The sequence below is a fragment of the Ovis aries genome, chromosome 1 (genome assembly GCF_016772045.2).
Source record: "Ovis aries strain OAR_USU_Benz2616 breed Rambouillet chromosome 1, ARS-UI_Ramb_v3.0, whole genome shotgun sequence".
Taxonomy (NCBI): Eukaryota; Metazoa; Chordata; class Mammalia; order Artiodactyla; family Bovidae; genus Ovis; species Ovis aries.
Window position 1 is genome coordinate 227,696,723 of NC_056054.1, and position 27,316 is coordinate 227,724,038.

Consider the following 27,316-nt stretch of genomic DNA (forward strand, 5'->3'; position numbering starts at 1 on the left):
CTATGTCCATTGCAGTAGTATTACAATGGTCAAGACATGCAAGCAGTCTAAGTGCCAATCGATAGACGAATGGATGAAGAAAATATGGCACACATGCCATGTATACTTAGTTATAGAAAAGAATGGTGCCAGGGCCCAGCCCCATTGGATCCAGGATATCCTCAGGGAGATGGCATCGGCGTCTGAAAGAGATTAATTAGAGATCTAGAGGGAGATAAGGAAGGAATGTTACAGTTAAAGAAATAGAGGAGAGAAAGAGGCTGATATTCCTTGGTTTACACAGAAAGCCAATAAAGTCCCAGACAAGGGACTTGCTCTGTTCACGGAGGCTGCAGGCACCCTCTCGCTGGAGTGAAGATGCAAAGCACCTTCTCCATCGGGTCTTAGAAGCCCAGGCAGAAAAGTGAATGCAGAGAGCCTTTGCGCTCCAAGGGATCAGCCTGAAAAACAAAGAGAAAGAAAGACACGGGGAGACCAAGCTTCGAATGAGGCCCAAACTTTATTTCCCAGGGGGACTTTTATACCTTGAGCTGTACATAGAAAATAATGGAAGATGTAAAGTCATGCAGGGTCAGCAGTTCTGACCTTTATCAAGACCAGGCTTTCTTTTTACATTCCTTCCAACATACAGAGGTCTCAGGTGATTTACATCATCTTCTGGCCAAAAGGCCTGCCAACATTTTTATGACCCTTTCTGATAATGATTAGTCAACCAGAAAACTTGTTTTCTCCAAAGGTGATTATTCTAAAGTCAGGTGCCACTCTCAGAAAGCACTAGAAAAGGTTACATTCCCATAGGTTAAGGGTGAAGTGGGCTATAACATGGAAAGCATTTCTGATGTGGTTAAATCAAAGGCTACAGCTTATTTTTCTACATACCAACTATACTAATTAACGTATGTTCTCAAAAACATAATGGGTAAGGGATACGGAATCTTAGCAGCAAATATTGGCTCAACAATGAAGCCCTCTACCAGGACTATTCTCCTAATTTCCTAACTCCCCATAAGACTATATTTTGAGAGTATTATAGGCTTCCCATACCTCTCACGGTTGGGAGGCCATGACAATCACATGCGTAACTGCAGGAGCCTGAACAAACCTGTCAGGCAGACTAGAAAGTCATCAGAGGGGTTTGGATTGGAACACTCTATTATGCCCAGGAGACTTATTAAGCAGAGCTCTAAGTTGAATTTCTTAGAGAAAGTTGGTCGGGGATAGCCCCTCGTTAATGTCAGAGGTATTGGTGAGAGGCATGATAAAGTAAAACAGACAGATTCTGGTTTTGGGGTAGATGCTCGAGAAGGTTCAGGGGGGGTCCCTCGAGGCCTGATCTCGCCTTGCCCATCAGGTCTCTGCATGACATTGTCATGGGTGGGCTCTCCCGTGCTGGCTCTCGGCAAATGGAATCTTAGCATTTGCAAAAACATGGTTGAAACTAGAGGATACTATGCTAAGTGAAACAAGTCAGAGAATGACAACTGCTGTATGACTTCACTTACATGTGAAACCTAAAAAACCAAACAAGTGAACAAGCATAATAAAATAGAAACAGAGAACAAACAGGAGGGGAGAGGGACAGGGAATAGGAAAAAACAGGTGAGAGAGATGTATGAGTTACAAACTTCCAGTTGCAAAATAAATGAGCCACAGGTCTGAAATGTAAAGTGTGGGGAATAGAGTCAACAACTATGTAAAAAAAAGTAAAGTGAAAAATATTTGCTGAGGAAATATTTTGAAAATAAAGTTATAATAATGTTTGAGAAAATTTGAAATATTTTGGAATATTGCAATCAGAACTAGGAATTGTTTCAGCAGGTTACGTTTTTGCCTGTTATAACTATCTTGTCAATTGCAAATAAGTCTTCATAATCTAGGATCACTAGACATGTAAAGGTAACCCCATCAGTCATTTCTGACTTACTTAGTGGGACATTCTTCAGCTGAATAATTTTAAGTCATAGAAAGCTTCCCAGTTTTATGAAACAGACCCTTGTCTTGTTGGAAATGTCACCAAATAAATTATTGTTGGTAACCTGGCCACTGACTGGCACTATGTACTTTTGTCAGTGCTTCAACTGAACTGAGTAAACTTTGTGAATAAGAATTCAGAAGTTGTGAGTGAATATGAAACTTATAACTGCCTAATAACTACTAGAAGCCAGAAGTATTGAACTGTAGTTAACCAAATTCTCACCATCCATGTGAGTTTTGTGGTTTTGAATGCTACAAAATTTTTGCTGAAAAGATTATCATTCTAAATGCACACAGTGGATTATCTTTATAAATGCACAACTCATTTTGATTGCTATCAAATGGGTGCAGAATGAAACGTATAGAGTCTCTTCAATTGATGCCAGAATCTCTTGCAGAGAAAGAATGTTTTATTATTTGTTTTAGGAAAATAACTTGACCCTGTGAGTAGGGAAGGCAGGAGCTTATCTAATAAGAAATGTCTAAGCTACTCTACACAGGAACGTGAATAGACTGTTTTGCTCCATTGGAAGGGGAGTCAGAGGAGAGGGTCTGTGAAACGAGGGGGGCAGTGGTGAACAGTGGCCATCTGCTGAAGCCATCACGAGCTGGGCCCCATCTCTGCCAACATTGTCTCACTATAACAAACATCTTTTTGTTTAAGAGTAACAGATCTCCCACTGTTCATCAACAGGTGGTAGAGGTTGGGACTTTTGTTTTCAACACAATATAACTGGTAATTTTGACAAGAACATATCAACTCCGTAACATCTTTAATTCTGTTCTTCCATGGTTCTTCCATCGTTCCTTTGTAATATACTCCATACAGAAAGTTCTTCCCTTGATCCTGGATAACAATGACAGGAGACTTGATTTCTTTGGTCACTGTTGGGGAACACAGCAAAGTCCTGAGTCTTCTTTAAATTGCAGAACACAGTCTCGTTTCAGAAATTAGTCCCACTGCTAAGCTTCTAACTTCACTGAAGCCACAGGTACTGCCTCCCACTCAGGTAAGGAGGTAAGACCTGCTACAAGAGGGTTGCTGACTCCTGGTAAAGGTACAAGCTTGGCCATTTCTGAATTGCTTTCTTTCTGCTTCTGTAGTTTAATGGAACTACATTAAAAAAAAAATTTTTTTTTTTTGCCTGCACTGGGTCTTTGTTACTGCACACAGGTTTTCTCTAGCTGCAGCATGCGGGAGCTACTCTTTGTTCAGCACACGTGGGCTTCTCATTGTGGTTGCTTCTCTTACTACAGAGCAAGGGGTCTAGGCATGTGGGCTTCAGTAGTTGTGGCACATGGGCTTAGTTGCCCTTAGGCCTATGGGATCTTCCCAAACCTTGTCCCCTGCATTGGAAGGTGAATTCTTAACCACTGGACCACCAGGGAAGCCCCCTGAATGCTTTATTATTTCCAGATAAAATGACCTCAAAACTGTTAGGTAAGTTTCTTAGTTCATCGCCCTTGATTCACTGCCACTGTAATCATGGCACCAGTTGTGGCTGTGCTTTCTTTGATGTCCTGGATATGAACTACCACATTTCAGTGCAGTCGCTCAGTCGTGTCTGACTCTTTGCGACCCCATGAATCGCAGCATGCCGGGCTTCCCTGTCCATCACCAACTCCCTGAGTTCACTCAGACTCACATCCATTGAGTCCGTGATGCCATCCAGCCATCTCATACTCTGTCGTCCCCTTCTCCTCCTGCCCCAAATCCCTCCCAGCATCAGAGTCTTTTCCAGTGAGTCAACTCTTCGCATGAGGTGGCCAAAGTACTGGAATTCAGCTTCAGCATCATTCCCTCCAAAGAAATCCCAGGGCTGATCTCCTTCAGAATGGACTGGTTGGATCTTGCAGTCCAAGGGACTCTCAAGAGTCTTCTCCAACACCACAGTTCAAAAGCATCCATTCTTCGGCGCTCAGCCTTCTTCACAGTCCAACTCTCACATCCATACATGACCACAGGAAAAACCATAGCCTTGACTAGATGGACCTTAGTTGGCAAAGTAATGTCTCTGCTTTTGAATATACTATCTAGGTTGGTCATAACTTTTCTTCCAAGGAGTAAGTGTCTTTTAATTTCATGGCTGCAGTCACCATCTGCAGTGATTTTGGAGCCCCCAAAAAATGAAGTCAGCCACTGTTTCCACTGTTTCTCCATCTATTTCCCATGAAGTGATGGGACTGGATGCCATGATCTTCGTTCTCTGAATGTTGAGCTTTAAGCCAACTTTTTCACTCTCCTCTTTCACTTTCATCAAGAGGCTTTTTAGTTCTTTTGCACTTTCTGGCATGAGGGTGGTGTCATCTGCATATCTGAGGTTATTGATATTTCTCCCGGCAATCTTGATTCCAGCTTGTGTTTCTTCCAGTCCAGTTTTTCTCATGATGTACTCTGCATAGAAGTTAAATAAGCAGGGTGACAATTACAGCCTTGACATACTCCTTTTCCTATTTGGAACCAGTCTGTTGTTCCATGTCCAGTTCTAACTGTTGCTTTCTGGCCTGCCTACAGATTTCTCAAGAGGCAGGTCAGGTGGTCTGGTATTCCCATCTCTTTCAGAATTTTCCACAGTTTATTGGAATCCACACAGTCAAAGGCTTTGGCATAGTCAATAATGCAGAAATGGATGTTTTTCTGGAACTCTCTTGCTTTTCCATGATCCAGCAGATGTTGGCAATTTGATCTCTGGTTCCTCTACCTTTTCTAAAACCAACTTGAACGTCAGGAAGTTCACAGTTCATGTATTGCTGAAGCCTAGCTTGGAGAATTTTGAGCTTTACTTTACTAGCGTGTGAGATGAATGCAATTGTGCGGTAGTTTGAGCATTCTTTGGCATTGCCTTTCTTTGGGATTGGAATGAAAACTGACCTTTTCCAGTCCTGTGGCCACTGCTGAGTTTTCCAAATTTGCTGGCATATTGAGTGCAGCACTTTCACAGCATCATCTTTCAGGATTTGAAATAGCTCAACTGGAATTCCATCACCTCCACTAACTTTGTTCGTAGTGATGCTTCCTAAGGCCCACTTGACTTCACATTCCAAGATGTCTGGCTCTAGATGAGTGATCACACCATCGTGATTATCTGGGTCATGAAGATCCTTTTTGTACAGTTCTTCTGTGTATTCTTGCCATCTTTTCTTAATATCTTCTGCTTCTGTTAGGTCCATACCATTTCTGTCCTTTATCGAGCCCATCTTTGCATGAAATGTTCCCTTTATATCTCTAATTTTCTTGAAGAGATCTCTAGTCTTTCCCATTCTGTTGTTTTCCTCTATTTCTTTGCATTGATCGCTGAAGAAGGCTTTCTTATCTCTTCTTGCTATTCTTTGGAACTCTGCATTCAGATGCTTATATCTTTCCTCTTCTCCTTGGCTTTTCACTTCTCTTCTTTTCACAGCTATTTGTAAGGCCTCCCCAGACAGCCATTTTGCTTTTTGCATTTCTTTTCCATGGGGATGGTCTTGATCCCTGTCTCCTGTACAATGTCACGAACCTCCGTCCATAGTTCATCAGGCACTCTATCTGTCAGATCTAGGCCCTTAAATCTATTTCTCACTTCCACTGTATAATCATAAGGGATCTGATTTAGGTCATACCTGAATGGTCTAGCGGTTTTCCCCACTTTCTTCAATTTGAGCCTGAATTTGGTAATAAGGAGTTCATGATCTGAGCCACAGTCAGCTCCTGGTCTTGTTTTTGTTGACTGTGTAGAGCTTCTCCATCTTTTGCTGCATAGAATATAATCAATCTGATTTCGGTGTTGACCATCTGGTGATGTCCATGTGTAGCGTCTTCTCTTGTGTTGTTGGAAGAGGGTGTTTGCTATGACCAGTGCATTATCTTGGCAAAGCTCTATTAGTCTTTGCCCTGCTTCATTCCATATTCCAAGGCCAAAGTTGCCTGTTACTCCAGGTGTTTCTTAACTTCCTACTTTTGCATTCCAGTCCCCTATAATGAAAAGGACATCTTTTGGGGGTGTTAGTTCTAAAAGGTCTTGTAGGTCTTTATAGAGCCATTCAACTTCAGCTTCTTCAGCATTACTGGTTGGGGCATAGACTTGGATTACTGTGATATTGAATGGTTTGCCTTGGAGACGAACAGAGATCATTCCGTCGTTTTTGAGACTGTATCCAAGTACTGCATTTCAGACTCTTTTGTTGACCATGATGGCTACTCCATTTCTTCTGAGGGATTCCTGCCAGCAGTAGTAGATATAATGGTCATCTGAGTGAAATTCACCCATTCCAGTCCATTTTAGTTTGCTGATTCCTAGAATGTCAATGTTCACTCTTGGACCATCTCCTGTTTGACCACTTCCAATTTGCCTTGATCATAGACCTGACATTCCAGGTTCCTATGCAGTATTGCTCTTTACAGCATCGGACCTTGCTTCTATCACCAGTCACATGCACAGCTGGGTATTGTTTTTGCTTTGGCTCCATCCCTTCATTCTTTCTGGAGTTATTTCTCCACTGATCTCCAGTAGCATACTGGGCACCTACTGATCTGGGGAGTTCCTCTTTCAGTATCCTATCATTTTGCCTTTTCATACTGTTCATGGGGTTCTCAAGGTAAGAATACTGAAGTGGTTTGCCATTCCCTTCTGCAGTGGACAACATTCTGTCAGACCTCTCCACCATGACCCGCCCATCCTGGGTTGCCCTGCAGGCATGGCTTGGTTTCATTGAGTTAGACAAGGCTGTGTCCTAGTGTGATTAGATTGACTAGTTTTCTGTTAGTATGGTTTCAGTGTGTCTGCCCCTGATGCCCTTTTACAACACCTACCATTTTACTTGGGTTTCTCTTACCTTGGGCGTGGGGTATGTCTTCACAGCTGCTCCAGCAAAGCACAGCCACAGCTCCTTCCCTTGGATAAGGGGTATCTCCTCCCACCGCCCTTCCTGACCTTCAGTGTCGGATGGCTCCTCTAGGCCGTCCTGCGCGGCGCAGCCACCACTCCTTGGACGTGGAGTTGCTCCTCCCAGCCACCGCCCCTGGCCTTTGTCGTGGGGTTGCTCCTTCTGGCCGCTGCCCCTGGCCTCGGTGCGGGGTAGCTCCTCTCCGCCGTTCCTGCGCAGTTGCAGCCTGGCACTCTAGGCCGCTGTCCCTGACCTCAGACATGGGGTAGCTCTTGGCTGCCGCCGCCACCTTCGCTTAGTGCCTTATAATTTGGAAAACCTCACATTCTCTTTACTATATAATTCTGTGAGGTCAACGTGATGGGAGACAGTAGAGGGGTATTTAAACTTGGTAGCTATTGAATCCCCAAATCAGAACGTGTTTAGCTTGCTTACAGGGCACCTTCCTGTGACTGAGGCCTCCTGTTTTGTTTCTTGAGACAGAGAATATCTAAGTGAGGAGTATGACGTGAGCACCAAAGTTTGTCATAAAATTCATGCTTTATTGCCTCTTCTTTGTGTCACCTGTTAATAACTGCAAAACATTTCTCATCTTTTATCCTTTCCCTATATTCTATCAAAAGGAGATTGTTGCAAGTATATAAGCATAGACCCAAAGCAGCTAAACTTTCTCCCTCCCCACCATGTTTCGGGGTAGCTGAGCCTTGCTTATTTAAGTTATATGCAGAGTACATCATGAGAAAAGCTGGACTGGAAGAAACACAAGCTGGAATCAAGATTGCCGGGAGAAATATCAATAACCTCAGATATGCAGATGACACCACCCTTATGGCAGAAAGTGAAGAGGAGCTAAAAAGCCTCCTGATGAAAGTGAAAGTGGAGAGTGAAAAAGTTGGCTTAAAGCTCAACATTCAGAAAACGAAGATCATGGCATCTAGTCCCATCACTTCATGGGAAATAGATGGGGAAACAGTGGAAACAGTGTCAGACTTTATTTTTTTGGGCTCCAAAATCATTGCAGATGGTAATTGCAGCCATGAAATTAAAAGACACTTACTCCTTGGAAGAAAAGTTATGACCAACCTAGATAGTATATTCAAAAGCAAAGACATTATTTTGCCAACTAAGGTCCATCTAGTCAAGGCTATGGTTTTTCCTGTGGTCATGTATGGATGTGAGAGTTGGACTGTGAAGAAGGCTGAGTGCTGAAGAATTGATGCTTTTGAACTGTGGTGTTGGAGAAGACTCTTGAGAGTCCCTTGGACTGCAAGGAGATCCAACCAGTCCATTCTGAAGGAGATCAGCCCTGGGATTTCTTTGGAAGGAATGATGCTAGAGCTGAAACTCCAGTACTTTGGTCACCTCATGTGAAGAGTTGACTCATTGGAAAAGACTCTGATGCTGGGAGGGATTGGGTGCAGGAGGAGAAGGGGACGACAGAGGATGAGATGGCTGGATGGCATCACGGACTCGATGGACGTGAGTCTGAGTGAGCTCCGGGAGTTGGTGATAGACAGGGAGGCCTGGCGTGCTGCAATTCATGGGGTCACAGAGTCGAACACGACTGAGTGACTGAAGTGAACTGAACTGAGCACTTTATCACCTCATATTTATTTAAACCTTTTTAAATTGGAGGATAATTGCTTTATAATATTGTGTTGGTTTCTGCCATACATCAGCATGAATCAACCACACGTATACATATGTGCCCTCCCTCCTGAACCCCCCTCCCATTTCCCTCCCGATCCCATCCTTCTAGATTGTCCAGAGCACTGGGTTGATCCTCCTGTGTCACACAGCAAATTCCCACTTGCCATCTGTTTTACATATGGTAATGTATAGGTTTCCACGCTACTCTCTCAATCTGTGTCCCCCACTGTGTCCACAAGTCTCTTCTCTATGTCTGTGTCTCAACTGCTGCCCTGCAAGCAGGTTCATCAGTACCATCTTTCTAGATTCCATATGTATGCATTGATATATAACATTTATCTTTCTCTGACTTACTTCACCCTGTATAATAGGCTCTAGGTTCATCTACCTCATTAGGACTGACACAAATGCATCCTTTTTTATAGCTGAGTAATATTCTATTGTATACATGTACCATAATTTCTGTATCCCTTTATCTGTTGATGGACATCCAGGTTGCTTCCATGTCCTAAGCACCTCAGATTTTTAAGCTTATGGATTTTAAGCATGTACTTTTGCATCTGAGAGTTATCTTTCTGAGAATTATCTGTCTATCCTTTCCAGGCAAACATTATCTTCTGTAGCATGCATGGATCACAGTCCACAAACACCAGTATATTAAGTGGACTGTGATACTGAGGCTGCCACTGTTTTTGTAGGCTCCTGTATCTCTCTGATCATGCTGGTTACAGAAATCTTTGGTCAAGTTGGGAATCCATGGGCCTCTAAGCCAGTCTCTTCGTAGAAACAGAAATAGCCCTTCATTTTAGGCGTCATAGCTTCCTTCCACTAGGACCTGATTAATCTTTATTTGGGGGCTTCTTTTTACTTCTCCTAAACATTCAGCCTCTTCTGTCAAATGTTACTTACCTCAGTGGATTGAGGCTTTTGGGAAAACAAAAGGCAGATAAGTCTAGGGAGAGATTACTTCTGATTTCTTGCTACATACATAATTCTTCAGGTAAGGAAGGGAAGGGGAAAACACAAGTGGAAAAAATTAGAGCTTAAAGCATTAGTCAGCCATATGCATTCATTCTAGAGGCAATTACACTTAAAAAAAAAAGACTATCTTTTTTTAAGAGCAATTTTAGGTTCACAGCAAAATCAAAGGGCAGGTACAGAGATATCCCATATATTATTTCCTGCCCCTCCCCCATGCATAGTCTCCCCCATTATCAACACCCTCCACAAGTGATGGATTTTCACGGACACATCATTATCACCCAAAGTCCATTGTTAACATCACCCTTACACTTTTCTTTTTTTTCAAAAATGAGAATAATTTTATAAAGTATGTTATATTTATTGCCAGGGAAAAATATTCACAACATATTGTTTCGACAGCAAGTTAAAAACTGTTTATCACAATGTTTCCAGCGTTGTAAGAGAAAATTCAACTATGTGCATGCTAAGTTGCTTCAGTCGTGTCCGATTCTGTGCAACCCCATAGATGGCAGCCCACCATGCTCCCCTGTTCCTGGGATTCTCCAGGCAAGAACACTGGAGTGGGTTGCCATTTCCTTCTCCAATGCATGAAAGTGAAAAGTGAAAGTGAAGTCACTCAGTCATGTCCGACTCTTCGCGACCCCATGGACCGCAGCCCATCAGGCTCCTCCATCCATGGGATTTTCCAGGCAAGAGTACTGGAGTGGGGTGCCATTGCCTTCTACCCAACTATGTGTATGCGGCTGCTGCTGCTAAGTCGCTTCAGTCGTGTCCGACTCTGTGTGACCCCATAGACGGCAGCCCACCACGGTCCCCCGTCCCCATCCCCAGGCAAGAACACGAGTGGGTTGCCATTTCCTTCTCCAATGCAGGAAAGTGAAAAGTGAAAGTGAAGTCGCTCAGTCGTGTCCGACCCTCAGCGACCCTATGGACTGCAGCCTTCCAGGCTCCTCCGCCCATGGGATTTTCCAGGCAAGAGTACTGGAGTGGGGTGCCATTGCCTTCTCCGAAAGTCTAAATGGATATATGTCACCGTGTAACAACGGATAGCTTGGATAGCACTGGAATTCACACAACGTAAGTAACCCTTTCAGTAAACTGGTGAAGACATCTGAGATTGACTCGGGACTCACTGATACTAAATTTTATTGTTTAATATTTTTCTGTAATTTACTGTTGAAGAGCCTAAGATCTGAAAGTACTAGCAATATACAGTATACTGAGGTCCACAGCTTTATTCAGTACAGTAAATAACTTCCAACTACATATTAGAGGGAAGTGTGATGAGAGCGTATCTTGAGATATAGCTGGATAAAGTTTCTTAAGAGAAAGGACTGAACTGTTTGTTTTGTAATTCTAGGGGTTAAGAAGGTGAAATAGGAATTTGGCGGAGACATTAAATTGGAAATCAGGAATTCTGTGCAATAGTCATCTCCAGACAACAATTTCGTATCGTGGAGACGCGGCGGAGGCGAGCGTAGTAGTAGGACGAGATGGAGGGAAACGGTCCTAAATGAGTCTTGAGGTCCCACTACCCCTCAGAGTTAGTTCTCAAGTACAAGAGAATTCTCAGTCATCAGAAGCCCTCTCCTATGCGGGAACAAGTATTCTGATGGGTTTCTCTCTCTCCAGACGCTGTAAACAAAAGCAAAGCCGGGCTCAGGCGAGGATGGCACTCGCTCACGGGGGTGCTGTGTGCGCTCAGGACGCCTCAGGGTGCTGGGAACCAATGAAGTCACGACGGAAGACGCTGCGCTTTAAAGTCTAGAATTAGCACATGCCGACTTGGCTCCACGTTAAAATAAAAAACAGAAGTAGTTCTAAGAATCTTTTGTAGAAATCACAGGCCTCCGCCAGGCCCCACCTCTCCCCGGACGCCATCCAGAGGGCCCAAGAGGGACTCCAGAACAGACTCACGGCAGCCAGAAGCCACCCCGCCAACTGAAGCAACCCCTGCGGCGCGCCTCGGCAGCTCCGGAGCTGCACCCGCTCCTAGTGCGCAGGCGCAGAAAGCTCGCCGCAGTCCTCGAGCCGAGCCCTAGCGACCGTGCCCCCACTTCAGCCCTAACTGTGGGCAGTTTACTTTCGAACCGCGGCCCCGCGCTCTTTCTCATTGGCTGAGGCAACGCAGTTGAAGGTTGCCGGGAGACTGCGCCTGCGTCGTAAGGCGCCTGAGCTCCGCCTCTTCTGAGCACCTGAAGGCCTCAGGGCAGAGGAGGGCGGGGACGCCAAGCAGCCTTCAAGCACCGTCCGGTGGCCGTGCAACCGTGTTGCTGCTAGTGGAGTTGCCTGTTTCCCGTCCTCACGGTAAGTTTAAGGAGCTTTCCTTCGTTCCGAAAAGGCGGCTGTGGGTCCCTCCTCTTTGCTTGTAGCCCAGGCTGGTGTACGGTGTGTGTTTGAGGCTTGGTAATTCAGAGGGCTGGCTTGGGTCCTGCGTCTCTTCCCTCTTGTCCGAGGTGAAGAGCTGGGGGACCTTGTTTTCCCTCCCGCCAGGATGGAGCTGCCTTCCCGTGAGAGAGAAGGCCCTCTGTGGCGGGGTGGGAAGGGGGCCGGGCTCCGCCGAGCTGAGTGACCGCTCGGGGGTCGGCGTGGATGGAGGACGCCGAGGCGCGTTGGGAGAGAGGCCGGGAAGGATTTGTCGGAAACCTTCGGGAAAGGGAAGGTGAAGGCCCTGGTGGTCGAGCCCCTTCTCTGGCAGACGTTCTCACCGGAATTAACGTTCTACACCACGGTAGGTGTAGTTACACCCATCTTACAGATGTGAAACGGCAGTTGGGAGAGGCACTAGGTAAAACACCTCCAGGGATTCTCAACATTTACGTGGCAGAACTGAGACATTAACAGACGTACTGATGGGAATAACCGAAATCAAGATTTGTGATTTTCAACTGGCATAACCTTTCACTCCTGAGTGCTTCTTGCCTTCCAGTTAACTCTCAGCAGTCCAACATGACCCTGAAGGTTTACTCCGTCATCACCATTGTTAGCTAATGTTTTCGAGATGCTTGACGCTATAAAAAGAGGTCCTTTGTGACAGTTTATTTGGTCACAGATTTGTTGGGATTTTCAAGTTACAGTGATACCTCTCCTGCTACTCCACAGCTATTGATATTTGTCACTACTTTAAAACACACACACACACAGTGAGGCTCAGGGAAGGTAAGTATCAAAGATAGTGATATTTCCTTTTGAGAATTTGAATCTAGAACATTAAGATAAAATAATTTTATTTCAGAATAAGGATAAAAGAATCCGAAAAAGTTAAAGAAGATATATATTCAGTCTCCAAACCAGAAAGTCAACTAAATGGTAAGTTCTGGGAGATTAAGTGAATACCAAAGAGATTTTCAGTAAATTTTTAAACTGTAAGGTGATTTAAATTTTTGAATCTTTTTTTTAAAAAAGGAATGCATGTTGATGGTATGTAAAATTCGAACCATGTAGAAGAATCTTGAAATGAAAAGTAAACAACTCTCTTATCTGACCTATACCTTAGTCACTGTTAACTCTTGTTTACCCTGCTGCTGGAAATTTTACAAGAATGTGTGCATCTTAATACAGACACACACGGTTAACACAGATCTGCAAGTTGAATTTATTAAGTTATTGGGGTACCTTTTTACCATGCATTTACATACATATCGTTGCTGCATTCCCTTTTCTTTTTAAGGTTTTTTCCAGTGTGGACCTTTTTTATAAACTCTTGATTGAATTTGTTATAATATTGCTTCTGTCTTATGTTTTGGGTTTTGGCTTCAGGGCATGTGGGATTTTAGCTCCTGGACCAAGGATCGAAACCAGCATCCCTTGTATTGGAAGGCAAAGTCTTAATCCCTGGACTGCCAGGGAAGGCCCTGCATTCCTTTTTTATTTTTTTCATTTTTAATTGGAGGATAATTGCTTTATAATGTTGTGTTGGTTTCTGCCATACAACAGTGTGAATGAGCCATAAATATGTACATAAGTACACATATACACTCCCTCTTCGTCCTCCCATTCCCCACTGCATTTCTTTTTAATCACCAAGTAGCTATCATTTGGCACTTCCCTGGTGGCTCAGCAGTGGGGGGTTGGGTTGGGGGAGGTGGAAAAAAAAAGAAATCCACCTGTAATGTAGGAGACACTGTTCAATCCTTGAGTCAGGAAGATCCCCTGGAGAAGGAAGTTGCCACCTGTTCCAGTATTCTTGCCTGGGAAATCCCATGGACAGAGAAGCCTGGAGGGCTACAGTCCATGGGGTGGTAAAAGAGTTGGACACAATTTAGTGACTAAACAATAACAATAGCTATCCCTTAAAGTAAGGGACCATAGTTTAGCTGGCAAGATGAAATTTTGATCTTAGTTGATGTTAGTTTTAACGTTGCTTTTTTCCCACCAAATATGTATTTTCACTTTGAAAATATTTTTTAAAAAGGCAAACAAAATCTTAACTCCTCATATCAGTTCCTTATTAAATTGCATTAATGGGCTTCCCCTGGTGGCTCAAATGGTGAAGAATCTGCCTTAATGCAGAAGACCTGGGTTTGATCCCTGGGTCGGGAAGATCTCTTGAAGAAGGGAATGGCTACCCATTCCAGTATTCTTGCTTGGAGAATTCTGTGGACAGAGGAGCCTGGTCTTTTTTCAGTTTGAGGGAACAGGTTGATGTCAAAATGCAGGAAAACATACAAATGGGCAGAGTTAAAATCAGATCTGACCATAGAATTTTTTTGTTTTGTTTTGAGTTAGGTGAGCCTTCATTATTTTTGTGCATTTATTCTTTTTTTTTTTTTTTTAAATCAGGGCCACAGAGATGTGAGACCCAGACTGGGTGGTGGCACTTCTTGAATTTTCCCAGACTTATAGCTGACTCACTGTCTTAAGTACTAGAGCAAGTCATATAACTCTATAATGTAGCAGATTTCTCTTCAGAGGTGGTAAACTGTAATGAATGTTTTATAACCATTCATGTTTAGAGATGAAAGACAATAATGCATTAGGGAATTAAGGCTTTTAAAAAATAGTTTATACAGGAGAATGATATTTTTGATATGCCCAGTTCTCCATCATCTGCTGTCAGTGCTGACCATACATAATAAGCTGGTTAGACGCTGGAGACTCCATAGAAAATCAACTTTCTGGAGAAAGACTGCATAAAAACTTTAGAAGTTCAATAATGTGTTTGTTTTGACACTTAAGCACAAGAAATCTGAGAAATAATTTATAAGTAGATGATTTAGCTTCAGGTTTATTTCTAAAAAGATTTCTTTTTTATATTCATATTTCTTGGTGACTTTTAAAAGGGAAGCAAGGAATCTTGAACTAAGTTATCAGTTTGTCCTTTGTCTCTTAGTCCCTGCTGGAGGAAAATAACATTTTACATGGGTCATTTTAATTTTTTTGCTTTTTAAAATTATAGAATAATAGAAATTGATTTCAAAATTAATTTGGCAGGGGTGAGCCTGGCTGGATGATAGGCAAGACACTTAAACATTTTTAAATTTTTTTAAAGCTTACATATAATTTACCATTTTAACCATTTTAAAGTTTATAGTCAGTGGCATTAAGTACATTTCACATTGTTGTAAGCCATCACCATCTATCTCCAAAACATTTTCATCTTCCCAAAGTGAAGCTGCACTCATTAAACAATAACTCTCCAACTCTCCTCCCTCTAGCCCCTGGCAACCACCAGTTTACTTTGTCTTTGTAGACTGTGCTTATTGGCTTTTATATTATGTGCATTTTTCACATCTAATGTGATCATACATTTTTTTTCCACTGACCTGAGTAATTTTCTGTTACTGAGTTAACTTTACATTTCTGGAAAGAACTGTATTTGCTTCTGTACTGTATTCTTTTAATGTGATCAGGATTTGTTTTTGCTAATATTGTGTTCAGGATTTTACATCAGTATCCATTTTTGTAATTGTTCTATTTTTAGTTTTGAGTTGTCTTTGTTAAGTTTTGCAATTGTGTTATATACGATCCTTAAAACAGTTTGCAAACTTGCCATCTTGTATTCTCCAGCAGTAGTACAAGTAATTGTTTCTTAACCACTTGGATGAACCCACCAGAGAAGCTTTCTCCCTTTCCCACCTTTTTTTTTTTCCAGAGCCTTTTTTTTTCCCCCAGAGTAGCACTTTTCCAGCTTGTGAATTTCTCTCATGGTTTGCTTTATCTTCTCTGGTCAATTTTGGTATTGGAACTGACAGAGAATAGTTAATTTCTTGTAGACTTTCAAATAGGTATTCTCTATAATTTTGGCTTTTCCCATATTTGGCTTATTTCCTTTTTTTAATGCTAAACTTAGTACATTTGTTGTTTTTTTCCTTAACCCTCTTGTTTGCATTGCATTGCGCGCTTAGTCACTCAGTCATGTCCAACTGTTTTGCGACTCAATGGACAGTAGCCTGCCATGCTCATCTGTCCTTGAGATTCTCCAGGCAAGAATACTAGAATGGGTTGCCATTTCCTACTCCAGGGCATCTTCCCTACCCAGGGATCGAACCCTGGTGTCCTGCATTGCAGGCAGATTCTTTACCATCTGAGCCACCAGGGAAGCCCCTTATTGCTGCATAACCAATCCCACATTTTAGCAGCTTATAACAAAAATTGAAACCGTTCCCTTGGGTCCGGAATCTCGGAGCTGTCCGCTTCTGGCCCATGGTCTCTCATGACATTGCAGTCATTGCCAGATTTTACTGGACCAGAAGTATCTGCTCATTCTGTAGTTGCTTGAGTCTTCGTGTTCTTGGGGGCTGTTAGACTAAGGGTCTTAGTTTCTTGCCACAGCGGTGGACCTGGTCTGCTTGCAACGTGGCATCTTTCTTCCCTTAGTGAGAGTGATCTAAGAGAGCTGGAGAGAGCCAGAACATTCCAGACTGAAGTTTGGTCTTACAAAATCTTAAAGTTACATCTGCTGTATTATTTGTTAAAAGGGAGTCACTAAGTCCAGCCCACATTCAAGAGAAGGGAATTACAAAAGGATGTGACAACTGGGAGGTAAAGGTCCATCTTGGAGGCTTCCTGACATAGAAAGCTAAAGGTTTGTTTATTTAAAGAGCCAGGCCTCAGGTTTATCAATTCTTAGAGTTTTCTGTTTTCTAATTCACAGTTTTCTTCATGAGTTAGAATTGTTGTTTTCTTTTGCTTTTCCTAGGTTCATTTTCTTTTTTTCCCCTAACTTTTAAAAAAAGATGAATCCTTTTTATATTACTTCTTTAGTTTATTAATGAATGAATAAATTGTATCTTGGCTGGGTAGAGAATTCTTAGGTCATACCCTTTTTCTTCCTGACCCCTGTGGGTATTGACTGCTATATTGTCTTTTATCATTTCTAGTTGCTTTGGAGGTGTTGTGTTTATCTACTGCTGTGTAACAAATAGAAGGTTTAGATGCCTAATGTCCAAGATGACTTTTTCACTCACATGTCTGGCACCTCGTTGCTCCTCCACTTGGCCTCATCAGCAGAGCAGGATAGAATTTTTACATAGCAAAGAGGCAGGAGTCTGTTAGGCTCCCTAAGGGTTATATCCAGAACTGTCATCGTGTCACTAGTACTGTATCCTGTTGGTCAGAGGAGTCACATGTCTTGTCCAGATCTTTTTGAGGGGAGAATAGATTTCATCTCTTGAGAGAATACCAGCAAAGTTACATCTCAGAATAACGTATCTGAGAAATAACTTTTGTGGCCATCTTTAGAAATTACAGTCTCCCAGAGAATTTTGAGATCATTATGTTTTTATTTTCCTTTTTTTAAAGTGTCTTTTCTGGCTAGATGCATGTGGGATTGTCTTTATTTCTTTATGTAAAATTTTAATATTTTAAATTACCTGTTAATTTGTTGAAAGTAAAAAAGAATTTAGGTTTATAATGGAAAGCAGCAGCCTCCTGCCCTCATGTTCCCGAGTCTTGATTCCTGCTCTCCAGAAGCAATCATTTCATTCCATTTAAATATTTCTTTTGTTATTGCTTCTATATTTCTAAATAATTGGCTTTTGATATGATTTCTTGATTTTTCATTTTTAGGTATGTATTGACTTCTCTTATAAGGGAAGATTAAGATAAGTTCTTAAGCACTGTTTCCTTCCCTATTCCCTCCTCCCAATATAACTTTTTCATTTTTTAAATTTGAGCTGTTACAACAAACCTACCTTAAACAACAATCATTGATTTCTTAAACAACACTCGTTGATTTCTTGTAGTTTTGTAGGCTAGGAAGTTCAGGATCAGGATGCTGGCACAGTTGGGTTCTGGCCAAAGCTCTCTTCCTGGTTTGCAGATGGCCATCTTCCTGCTGTGCTTTCACATGGCAGAGAGCAGAGAAAGAGAGGGAGCAAGCTATGTATCTCTTCCTTTAAGGGGCTCATTTCGTTCATGAGGGCTCAACTCTCAAGACCTAATTACCTCTGCCTCATTTACACTATCACATTAAGGGTTAGGATATTAACATATGCATTTTCAGGAGACACATTCAATCCATAACAGTCATGCTTTTTGGTAAAATCAGTATTAATATTTATAATGTTATGATTAATGGGACAACTGAGTTATATAATATGCTGTAATATTTCCTCTTTTCATGATTCCATCATTTTCTCCTACATTTAGTTTTCTCATTACCTCTGAGTATGTTCAGACACATGAAATACTGTCTGTTCCATTTATTTACTTAAAGACATTTCTTCTGGATTTCTGTCTTCTTCCTCTAGACCTTTTCTCTAGGCTTGCTGCACAGTTGTCCAGGATTCCATTTCACAGTTACCCGGGTGAGAATTCTTGTTTTTCTTGTCTTCCTGCAGTAGTTTTTTTTTTTTTTTTTTTAAGAAATGGCAAGTAGTGGGGGTTTCAAAACCCAGGTAGTGGGTTTTGAGACCTCTTGTGTCAAACTATCTTTAGACTACTTTCAAAATTTACTTTTTTCTGGGTGTAGAATTTTAGGTTGAAAGCCATGTTTTCCTATTAAAGAATTGCTTCATTGTCTTCTAGTTTCCAGTGTTGTTGTTACACACAGCATAGCTAAATCTAAGATACTCATCCCAGAAAATACTCATTGGAAAAGTTTTTTGCTCCTTTTCTCCCCGTCAAGAGTCTAGGCTGGTTATGGAAAATTTCTGGTACATAAAATTTCATATTAGTTTCTGGAAGAACTAGCCCCTAAGCATGCTAGCCACTTTTATCTTCTGTTTCTCAGGCAGCACCCAGAGTTAGGAAGTTCCTGACCTTACATATTAATAGTTATTTTCAATCAGGCTTACTTCTGTTAGCTGGTCTTCACTTCTCATGAATGTGTTGGCTAAAATCAGTTTTTCATAACAGTTAGAAGAGGGTAATCTGAGAGTAGATTTGATTTCTGTATCTTCAAGTTACCTACACATTTCTGATTAAATTTTATTAAAAATATATACTCTTTGTTGTTCAGTCACTAAGTCATGTGTGACTCTTGGCGACCCCATGGACTGTAGCACGCCAGGCTCCTCCTCTGCCTTCCGCTATCTCTTGGAGTTTACTCAAATTCATGTCTTTTGAGTTGGTGTTGTTATCTAACCATCTCATCCTCTTTCACCCCCCTTTTCTTTTGCCTTCAGTCTTTCCCAGCATCAGGGTCTTTTCCAATGACTTGGCTCTTCGCTTCAGGTGGCCAAAGTGTTAGAGTTTCAGTTTCAGAATCAATTCTTCCAATGAATATTCAGGGTTGATATCCTTTAGGATTGATGGGTGTGATCTCCTTGCAGTCCAAGGGACTCTCAAGAATCTTCTCCAGCACCATGATTTGAAAGCATCCACTCTTCAGCACTGAGCCTTCTTTATGGTCCAGTTCTCATATCCATACATGACTACTGAAAAAACCTTAGCTTTGACTGTACAGACCTTTGTTGGTAAAGTGATGTCTCTGCTTTATAATATGCGGTCTAGGGTTGTCTTGAGCTTCCCAGGTGGCTCAGTGGTAAAGAATCTACCTGCCAGTGCAGAAGACTTGGATTTGATCCCTGGGTCGGGAAGGTTCCCTGGAGGAGAGCATGGCAACCTACTCCAGTATTCTTGCCTGGATAATCCCATGGACAGAGGAGGGCTACAGTCCATGGGGTTGTAAAGAATTAGACGTGACTGAGTACGCATGCTTGCGGTAGGTTTGTCATAACTTTCCTTCCAAGGAACAAGTGTCTTTAACTTTCATGGCTGCAGTCCCCATCCACAGTGATTTTGGAGCCCAAGAAAATAAAATCTGTCACTCCTTCCATGTTTTCCCCTCCTGTTTGACCAGATGCTATGATCTTGGTTTTGTTAATGTTGAGTTCCAAGCCAGCTTTTTCATGCTCCTTTTTCACCCTCATCAAGAGGCTTTATAGTATCTCTTCACTTTTTGCCATTAGCATGGTATCATCTGCATATCTGAAGTTGTTGATACTTCTCCTGGCAGTCTTGATTCCAGCTTGTGCTTCATCCATTCTAGCATTTTGCATAATTTACTCTGCATATAAATTAAATAAGCAGGGTGACAATACCTTGTCGTACTCCCTTCCCAATTTGGAACCAGTCAGTACCATGTCTGGTTCTAACTGTTGCTTCTTGACCTGCATACAGGTTTCTCAGGAGACAGGTAAGGTGGTCTGGTATCCCCATCTCTTTAAGAATTTTCCAGTTTGTTGTGATCTACAAAGTCAAAGGCTTTAGTGAAACAGAAATAGATGTTTTTCTAGAATTCTCTTGCTTTTTCTATTATCCAGTGGATGTTGGCAGTGATCTCTGGTTCCTCTGCCTTTTCTAAACCCATCCTGTACATCTGGAATTTCTCAGTTCACGTACTGTTGAAGCCTAGCTTGAAGGATTTTGGGGCATTACTGTGCTAGCATGTGAAATGAACGCAATCATATGGTAGTTCGAACATTCTTTGGCATTGCCCTTCTTTGGGATTGGAATGAAAACTGACCTTTTCCAGTCCTGTGGCCACTACTGAGTTTTCTAAATTTGCTGACATTTTGATTGTGGCACTTTAACAGCATCATTTTTTAGAATTTTAAATAGCTCAGCTGGGGTTCCAACACCTCTTTTAGCTTTCTTTATAGTCATGCTTTCTAAGGCCGCTTGACTTCACACTCAAAAGATGTCTGGCTCTAGGTGAGTGACCACACCATTGTGGTTATCTGGGTCATTAAGGGTTTTTTTTTGTATAGTTCTTCTGTGTATACTTGCCATCTCTTCTTAATCTTTCTGCTTCTGTTCAGTCCATACTATTTCTGTCCTTTATTATTGTGTCTATCCTTGCATGAAATGTTCTCTTCATACCTCTCATTTTCTTGAAGAGATCTCCAGTCTTTTTCATTCTATTGTTTTCCTCTGTTTCTTTGCGTTCTCTTAAAGGCTGCCTTCTCTCTCCTCACTCTTCTCTGGCACTCTGCATTCAATTGGGTATATCGTTCCCTTTCTTCTTTGCCTTTCGCTTTTCTTCTTTCCTCAGCTGTTTGTAGTCTCCTTAGGCAGCCACTTTACCTTTTTTGCATTTCTTTTTCAGTGACTTTGGTCACTGCCTCCTGTACAGTGTCATGAACCTCCATCCATAGTTCTTTAGGCACTCTGTCTACCAGATCTAATTCTATCTTTTCGTCACCTCCACGGACTACCCTGTATCTCAAATGGTAAAGAATCTGCCTGTGAGTCAGGAGACCAGGGTTCAATCCCTGGGTTGGGAAGTTCCTCTTTGAGAAGGGAATTGCAATCCACTCCAGTATTCTTGCCTGGAGAATTCATCGACAGAGAAGCCTGGCGAGCTACAGTCTGTGGGGTCATGGAGTTGGACATGACTGAGTGACTAACACACATTCGTCACCTCCACTGTAGAATCTGAGCCACCAGGGAAGCCCTGTATAATCATAAGGGGTTTAATTTAGGTCATACTTCAGTGGCTAGTGGTTTTCCTTACATTCTTCAGTTTAAGCCTGACTTTTACAAAAAGCAGCCGATGATCTGAGCCAGTGAGCTCCAGGTCTTGTTTTTGCTGACTGTGTAGAGCTTTTCCCATTTACTGATATCCATGTGTAGAGTTGTCTCTTGGGTTGTTGGAAGAGGGTGTTTGCTATGACCAACATGGTCTCTTGACAAAACTTATAGCCTTTGCCCTGCTTCATTTTTGTACTCCAAGGCCAAACTTGCCTGTTACTCCAGATATCTCTTGACTTTCTCTTTTTACATTCCAGGCCTTATCATGAAAAGGACATCTTTTTTTGGTGTTAGTTCTAGAAAGTGTTGTAGATGTTCTATATTTGCCAAGTAACCTTTGAGACCAGGATATCTAATGCTTCCATTTTATATAAGTTCAAGAGATGATATTTTCTTTGCAATATGGTTATTTTGAATATCTTCCTTCTAAAAAAAGTTGAACTTTTGGGATCCTTAAATGGGTTCCCAGGGAAAATGTTTTCTAACTTTTTAACAAGTATAGGATTTTGGAGGGAAGCTTTGGAGGGAAAGATGGTGTTCAGTTTTAGGGTTACTTTTTGATACTTGCATTAAATAACTCTAATATTAAATCTAAATTGAATATATGTCCATTGTTCAAATTTTATTCCTTTGCAAAATAGTATCCTGTTTATTTCTTCATTATGAATTCTGACATCACTTAAACTGAAAAAATGTTTTGTTTTTCTTGGGTGGTTTTTCAATTTCAGAGCTCTCTGTTAGGTTCAAGATAATCATAAAGGCTTCTCAACATGTAGGCACATGAATTTATCTGCAGTGAATGTCATCTTCTGTTCTGTTGCCCAGTTACTTTTGTTTCCTGGAATACTTCACAGTTCAGGCTTATTAGTCTCACACATCTTGGCTCATTGTAGTTCTTAATGCTGTTAGCCTGAATGGCGTATTTTCTGTTTTCAGATGTATTCTTGATAGAACTTTTCCTAAGCAGAAATTTTGCTGTTTTAAAATAAAAGAACCCTAAAACTAAGGTCTGACATTTTTTTAGCATTGGTCTCTTAAGGGGCACTGTTTATTCAGCTAGTATTGAGTGAATGCCTGTTGTGTCAGGTTCTGCACTTAGACACAATGTCTGCACTTACTGCAGGCTTATATTCTAATGTATAGAAAAATGTTACAAAATCCTTTATTATTGTTTTGTTTTGTTTTTTTTTGGCTATGCCACACAGCTTGCACGATCTTAGTTTCCCAACCAGGTGTCAAACATGGGCCTTGGCAGTGAAAGCACCAAGTCCTAACCACTGGACCACCAGGGACTATCCCCACAAGTCTTTTAGATAAAGTCCATCTAAGAGCTAGAAAGTAGAAGTGCAGTGTTCAGTGAGATTAACAGGGGACCAGATCTGGGGAAGGAGGTGGGGCTCAAGTTCAGGCTTGAAGGAATTTGGTTTTGCACATGGTGAAGAGGGGGCACATAGAGCTATAAAGACTGAAGAGGATTTGTTTATTAAAAGAACAATTAGTTATTTGTAGATGTTGTTTATTGAAACTCCTAACAGTTTTTATAGAGGATGATTTGGTAAGCTTTAGATTTTACAAGAATGGCACTTGGAAGGCTTGTTGGAAATAACCAGTAATAGCTTGCCAAGAAGTAAAGTTACTTGTGTCAGAGAAGATCTCTGAACTGTTGCTGGATTTCTTTCCTAAAGGAAAGATGACTAATTGCGTTCTTTAGCACTAATGCTCTGCTGCTGCTAAGTCGCTTCAGTCGTGTCCGACTCTGTGCGACCCCATAGATGGCAGCCCAGCAGGCTCCCCTGTCCCTGGGATTCTCCAGGCAAAAACACTGGAGTGGATTGCCATTTCCTTCTCCAATGCATGAAAGTGAAAAGTGAAAGTGAAGTTGCTCAGTCGTGTCCGAATGCTCTAGTGGTCAGTAATTCATAATTACCACTATCAGCACTTCATCTTTCAAACTTCATTGCCAGGACTAATTTAGAAATGTTTTCCCTTTCCAAATCTTCAAATTAACATTACTGTAGAATATTACACTGTGCTGATTCAGGGCTTTAAGCACATACACTAGAATTCAAATTCAAGAACCTGAGAAATTTATAGAACAGTTAGAAATTTAGTAACTTACTTTAGAAACTGTGGTTGAGTCAACTGGGAATGTGAATTAAAGAACATAATTTTGCTAAGAATCAACTTGTTATTTAATATTTAGTTCTGTCTATTCATTACTTGTGTATAGTTTTGATTTTAGCATCTTAGAATGTAAAAAGTTGCTCAGGCTATTTATAATCATTAGGTAGACTTCCAACAGAACACCCCAAAGTGACCTCTTAAAGGTTATCAATAATCAGTGTTAGGAATTAAATTATATAGAGAATCATTGGTGAAATCTTAGTAAATATCCTCTTGTAAATGACAAGTACAATATATTGTTTGTAGGTTAACACTTAAAACTTTATATAATGTATGCAAATATGTCTTTGTTATATGTAGAATTAAAATACTTTTTTCTCTTGACAGGAAATGCACAATTTTGAGGATGAGTTAACATGTCCCATTTGTTACAGTATTTTTGAAGATCCTCGTGTACTACCATGCTCTCATACATTTTGTAGAAATTGTTTGGAAAATGTGCTACAGGCAACTGGTAACTTTTATATATGGAGACCTTTACGCATTCCACTCAAGTGCCCTAACTGCAGAAGTATTATTGAAATTGCTCCAAGTGGTATTGAATCTTTACCTGTTAATTTTGCATTAAGGGCTATTATTGAAAAGTACCAGCAAGAAGACCATCCGGATATCATCACCTGCCCTGAGCATTATAGGCAGCCCTTAAATGTTTACTGTCTCCTGGATAAAAAATTGGTTTGTGGTCATTGCCTTACCATAGGTCAGCATCACGGTCATCCTATAGACGACCTTCAGAGTGCCTATATGAAAGAAAAGGACACACCTCAAAAACTGCTTGAACAGTTAACTGACACACACTGGACAGATCTTACTTGTCTTATTGAAAAGCTAGAAGAACAAAAATCTCATTCAGAGAAAATAGTCCAAGGTGATAAGGAAGTTGTTCTCCAGTATTTTAAGGAGCTTAGTGATATATTAGAACAGAAAAAAAAAATTTTCCTAACAGCTCTTTGTGATGTTGGCAATCTGATTAATCAAGAATATACTCCACAGATTGAAAGAATGAAAGAAATAAGAGAGCAGCAGCTTGAATTAGTGACACTGACAACATCTTTACAAGAAGAGGCTCCACTTAAATTTCTTGAAAAAGTTGACGATGTCCGCCAACGTGTGCAGATCTTGAAACAAAGACCGCTTCCTAAGGTCCAACCTGTTGAAATTTATCCTCGAGTAAGCCAAATATTGAAAGAAGATTGGAGCAGAACAGAAATTGGACAAATTAAGAAACTTCTCATTCCTGAAATGAAGATCTCTTCAAAAAGGATTCCCTGTGCCTGGCCTGATAAAGAGGAAAAAGTTGAATTTTTTAAGATTCTAAACATTGTTATAGTTACACTAATTTCAGTGATATTGATGTTGGTCCTCTTTTTTAACCAACACATAATAACCTTTTTAAATGAAATCACTTCAATATGTTTTTCTGAAGTCTCTCTCTCTGTTTACCAAAGTTTATCTAAGAATGTGCACAATTTAAAGAATATACTATGTCACACTGTGTATTTATTGAAGGAATTCATGTGGAAAATGGTTTCTCATTGAACATTCTAATCTGGATTATTTAAGGCTTATTCTGTACAGCAGAGGCTAATGACCATCGCTAAGTAGAGGAATATAGGGGTAACTTGGATAAATAAAATAGGCTGAAGTTTGTTAGAATTGCAACAGAAAAATCCCTCTTATGCTTCTGTTGAATACAAAATGTGTCATCAGAAGTTAGAAATGAGACAATGTCTGGTTTTCTGAAAACCAAGAACGAACTCTAGTGAGAACTTGATTTAAGTATTAATACATTATCCCATTTTTATTGGTTTTTAAGGTTGACTATTTTAACATTCTTACACCAGTAGTGTTTTAGCATTATATACTGCAGTGGTTGGCTTTACAGTTCTTTGTGTATACATAGTTTTTAATTAAAAGATGTCAAAATCCTGAAAGATAAAACCTTTTGAATGGGCAAATAAAGGTGGTGAGAAGAGGTTTTATATTCAAGTAGCTAAGTCAAAGTGATAGGGGATTGCTGATGTTCAAGATATGTTTGATCAAATGTACCTGATCCACACATTAGTGTTTTAGATTTAAGAGCCTACAGTTTCTGTAACATTCATTCCTAATAAAACTGTTGCTTAAGTGTTGTTACGGACAAAACAGTAACGTTTCCTAGCACTTACTGTCCTATGATTCATGTAAATTTATTTTAAGATTGTATTGATATTTGACTTTTGTGGTGTCTTGTTAGTCAAATCAGTTCTTGGGAAATATTGATACATCCCACCCTCATTATGTTTGGATGGCATCATGTTAACTGTATGTCTTTAAAAGTGTCTTAAAATTTCCAAGTCTTTTATGCTAATGCCAATTCAGTTTAGTTGCTCAGTTGTGTCCGAGTCTGCGACCCCGTGAACTGCAGCACACCAGGCCTCCCTGTCCATCACCAACTCTCAAGAGTCCACCCAAACCCATGTCCATTGAGTTGGTGATGCCATCCAGCCATCTCATCCTCTGTCATCCCCTTCTCCTCCTGCCCCCAATCTTTCCTGGCATCTTTCAAATGAGTCAGCTCTTCGCATCAGGTGGCCAAAGTATTGGTTTCAGCTTCAGCATCAGTCCTTCAAATGTATATTCAGGACTGATTTCCTTTAGGATGCACTGGTTGGATCTCCTTGCAGTCCAAGGGACTCTCAAGAGTCTTCTCCAACACCACAGTTCAAAAACATCAATTCTTCAGTGCTCAGCTTTCTTTACAGTTCAACTCTCACATCCATACATGACGCTAATGCCAAAGCACCAATAATTTGATGTTATTTTCTTGAATTGTAAGGGGAGTCTGCCTAGCTGCCTAAGTCAAATCCCTCTGATGTAGTTCCCTTTTTGTTAGCAAAGACTGAATTGTGGTCCTGGTAGACTTATTGACACTTTTGTCCAGCAATCCTAAGTACAAGCTCACTTCCCAAAATTCCAAGTAGATAGCATGTTTAGGAGCTGAAGCTCATAGTGCTAGAGGTGGCTGTAATCAGGGCGCCAGTTCCAGAATACTAAGACCTTATCTGCTGAGTAAAAGTCTAAAGATGGCTGGCTGTACTCAGTTCATGATCAGAGTATCAGAATAGAAAAACTAAATGTTATGTGGGCAAAGAACATTTGCAGGTAGAAGATGTGTATAGAGCTACACACCAACTGAAGCCTGGAGTTGCACTGACTTGATTAAAGTTATAACAAAAATGCCACATACGTTTTGAAGTGTATATAATTAGTCTCACATTTCTGAAATAAGTATTAATCCTTGCTTTTTTGTATGTTAGCAAACACACAAAATTGCCAAAGCCATATATTTAGTATGAGAGACCCATATATATATTTTAAGAGTTCACCTGTTGTGTTACCTTTAAAGAATTTAAACCAAGGTTTTTACTAGGGTTTCTAACATGTCTATGAATCACAGCTAAAAATGGAAACATTTTAGGTTTGACATTCATTTTTTAAATAACTTGCCAGTTTTTAGTAAACAATACTTTTAAATTTTATGTAGTCTGCATGAATAATCAAATATACAAATAACTCATACATGCTCTTCCCTTTTGTATTTTTGAGGATGAGATTATAAAATTTGAAGTATATAATCTTGAATCTTCATTTCTAAGTTTTTATGTATAACAAGGTTTACATTGTAATAAACTCATTTGGATCTTTGCATTGAGTGGTTAAATAAGGTGCTGAAACTCAGGAGTGGTTGCTTTGGAATTTT

The 27,316-nt window shown here is 40.8% G+C and overlaps 1 protein-coding gene across 3 annotated transcripts; it reads left to right on the plus strand.

Moving 5' to 3' along the window:
• The first annotated feature begins 11,682 nt into the window (after nucleotides 1–11,682).
• TRIM59 (tripartite motif containing 59) lies at nucleotides 11,683–27,264 on the plus strand. 3 transcript variants are annotated; one of them, XM_042234999.2, is made up of 4 exons: nucleotides 11,683–11,778; nucleotides 11,965–12,202; nucleotides 12,707–12,780; nucleotides 23,902–27,264. In XM_042234999.2, the coding sequence occupies exons 3-4, from the start codon at nucleotides 12,778–12,780 to the stop codon at nucleotides 25,111–25,113; spliced, it is 1,215 nt and encodes a 404-aa protein (XP_042090933.1). In that variant the 5' UTR covers nucleotides 11,683–11,778; nucleotides 11,965–12,202; nucleotides 12,707–12,777; the 3' UTR covers nucleotides 25,114–27,264. The 3 variants fall into 3 exon arrangements, with proteins under 3 accessions (XP_042090933.1, XP_011955806.2, XP_060261270.1); XM_012100416.5 differs by lacking the exon at nucleotides 11,965–12,202; XM_060405287.1 differs by lacking the exons at nucleotides 11,965–12,202; nucleotides 12,707–12,780.
• Nucleotides 27,265–27,316: the final 52 nt, after the last annotated feature.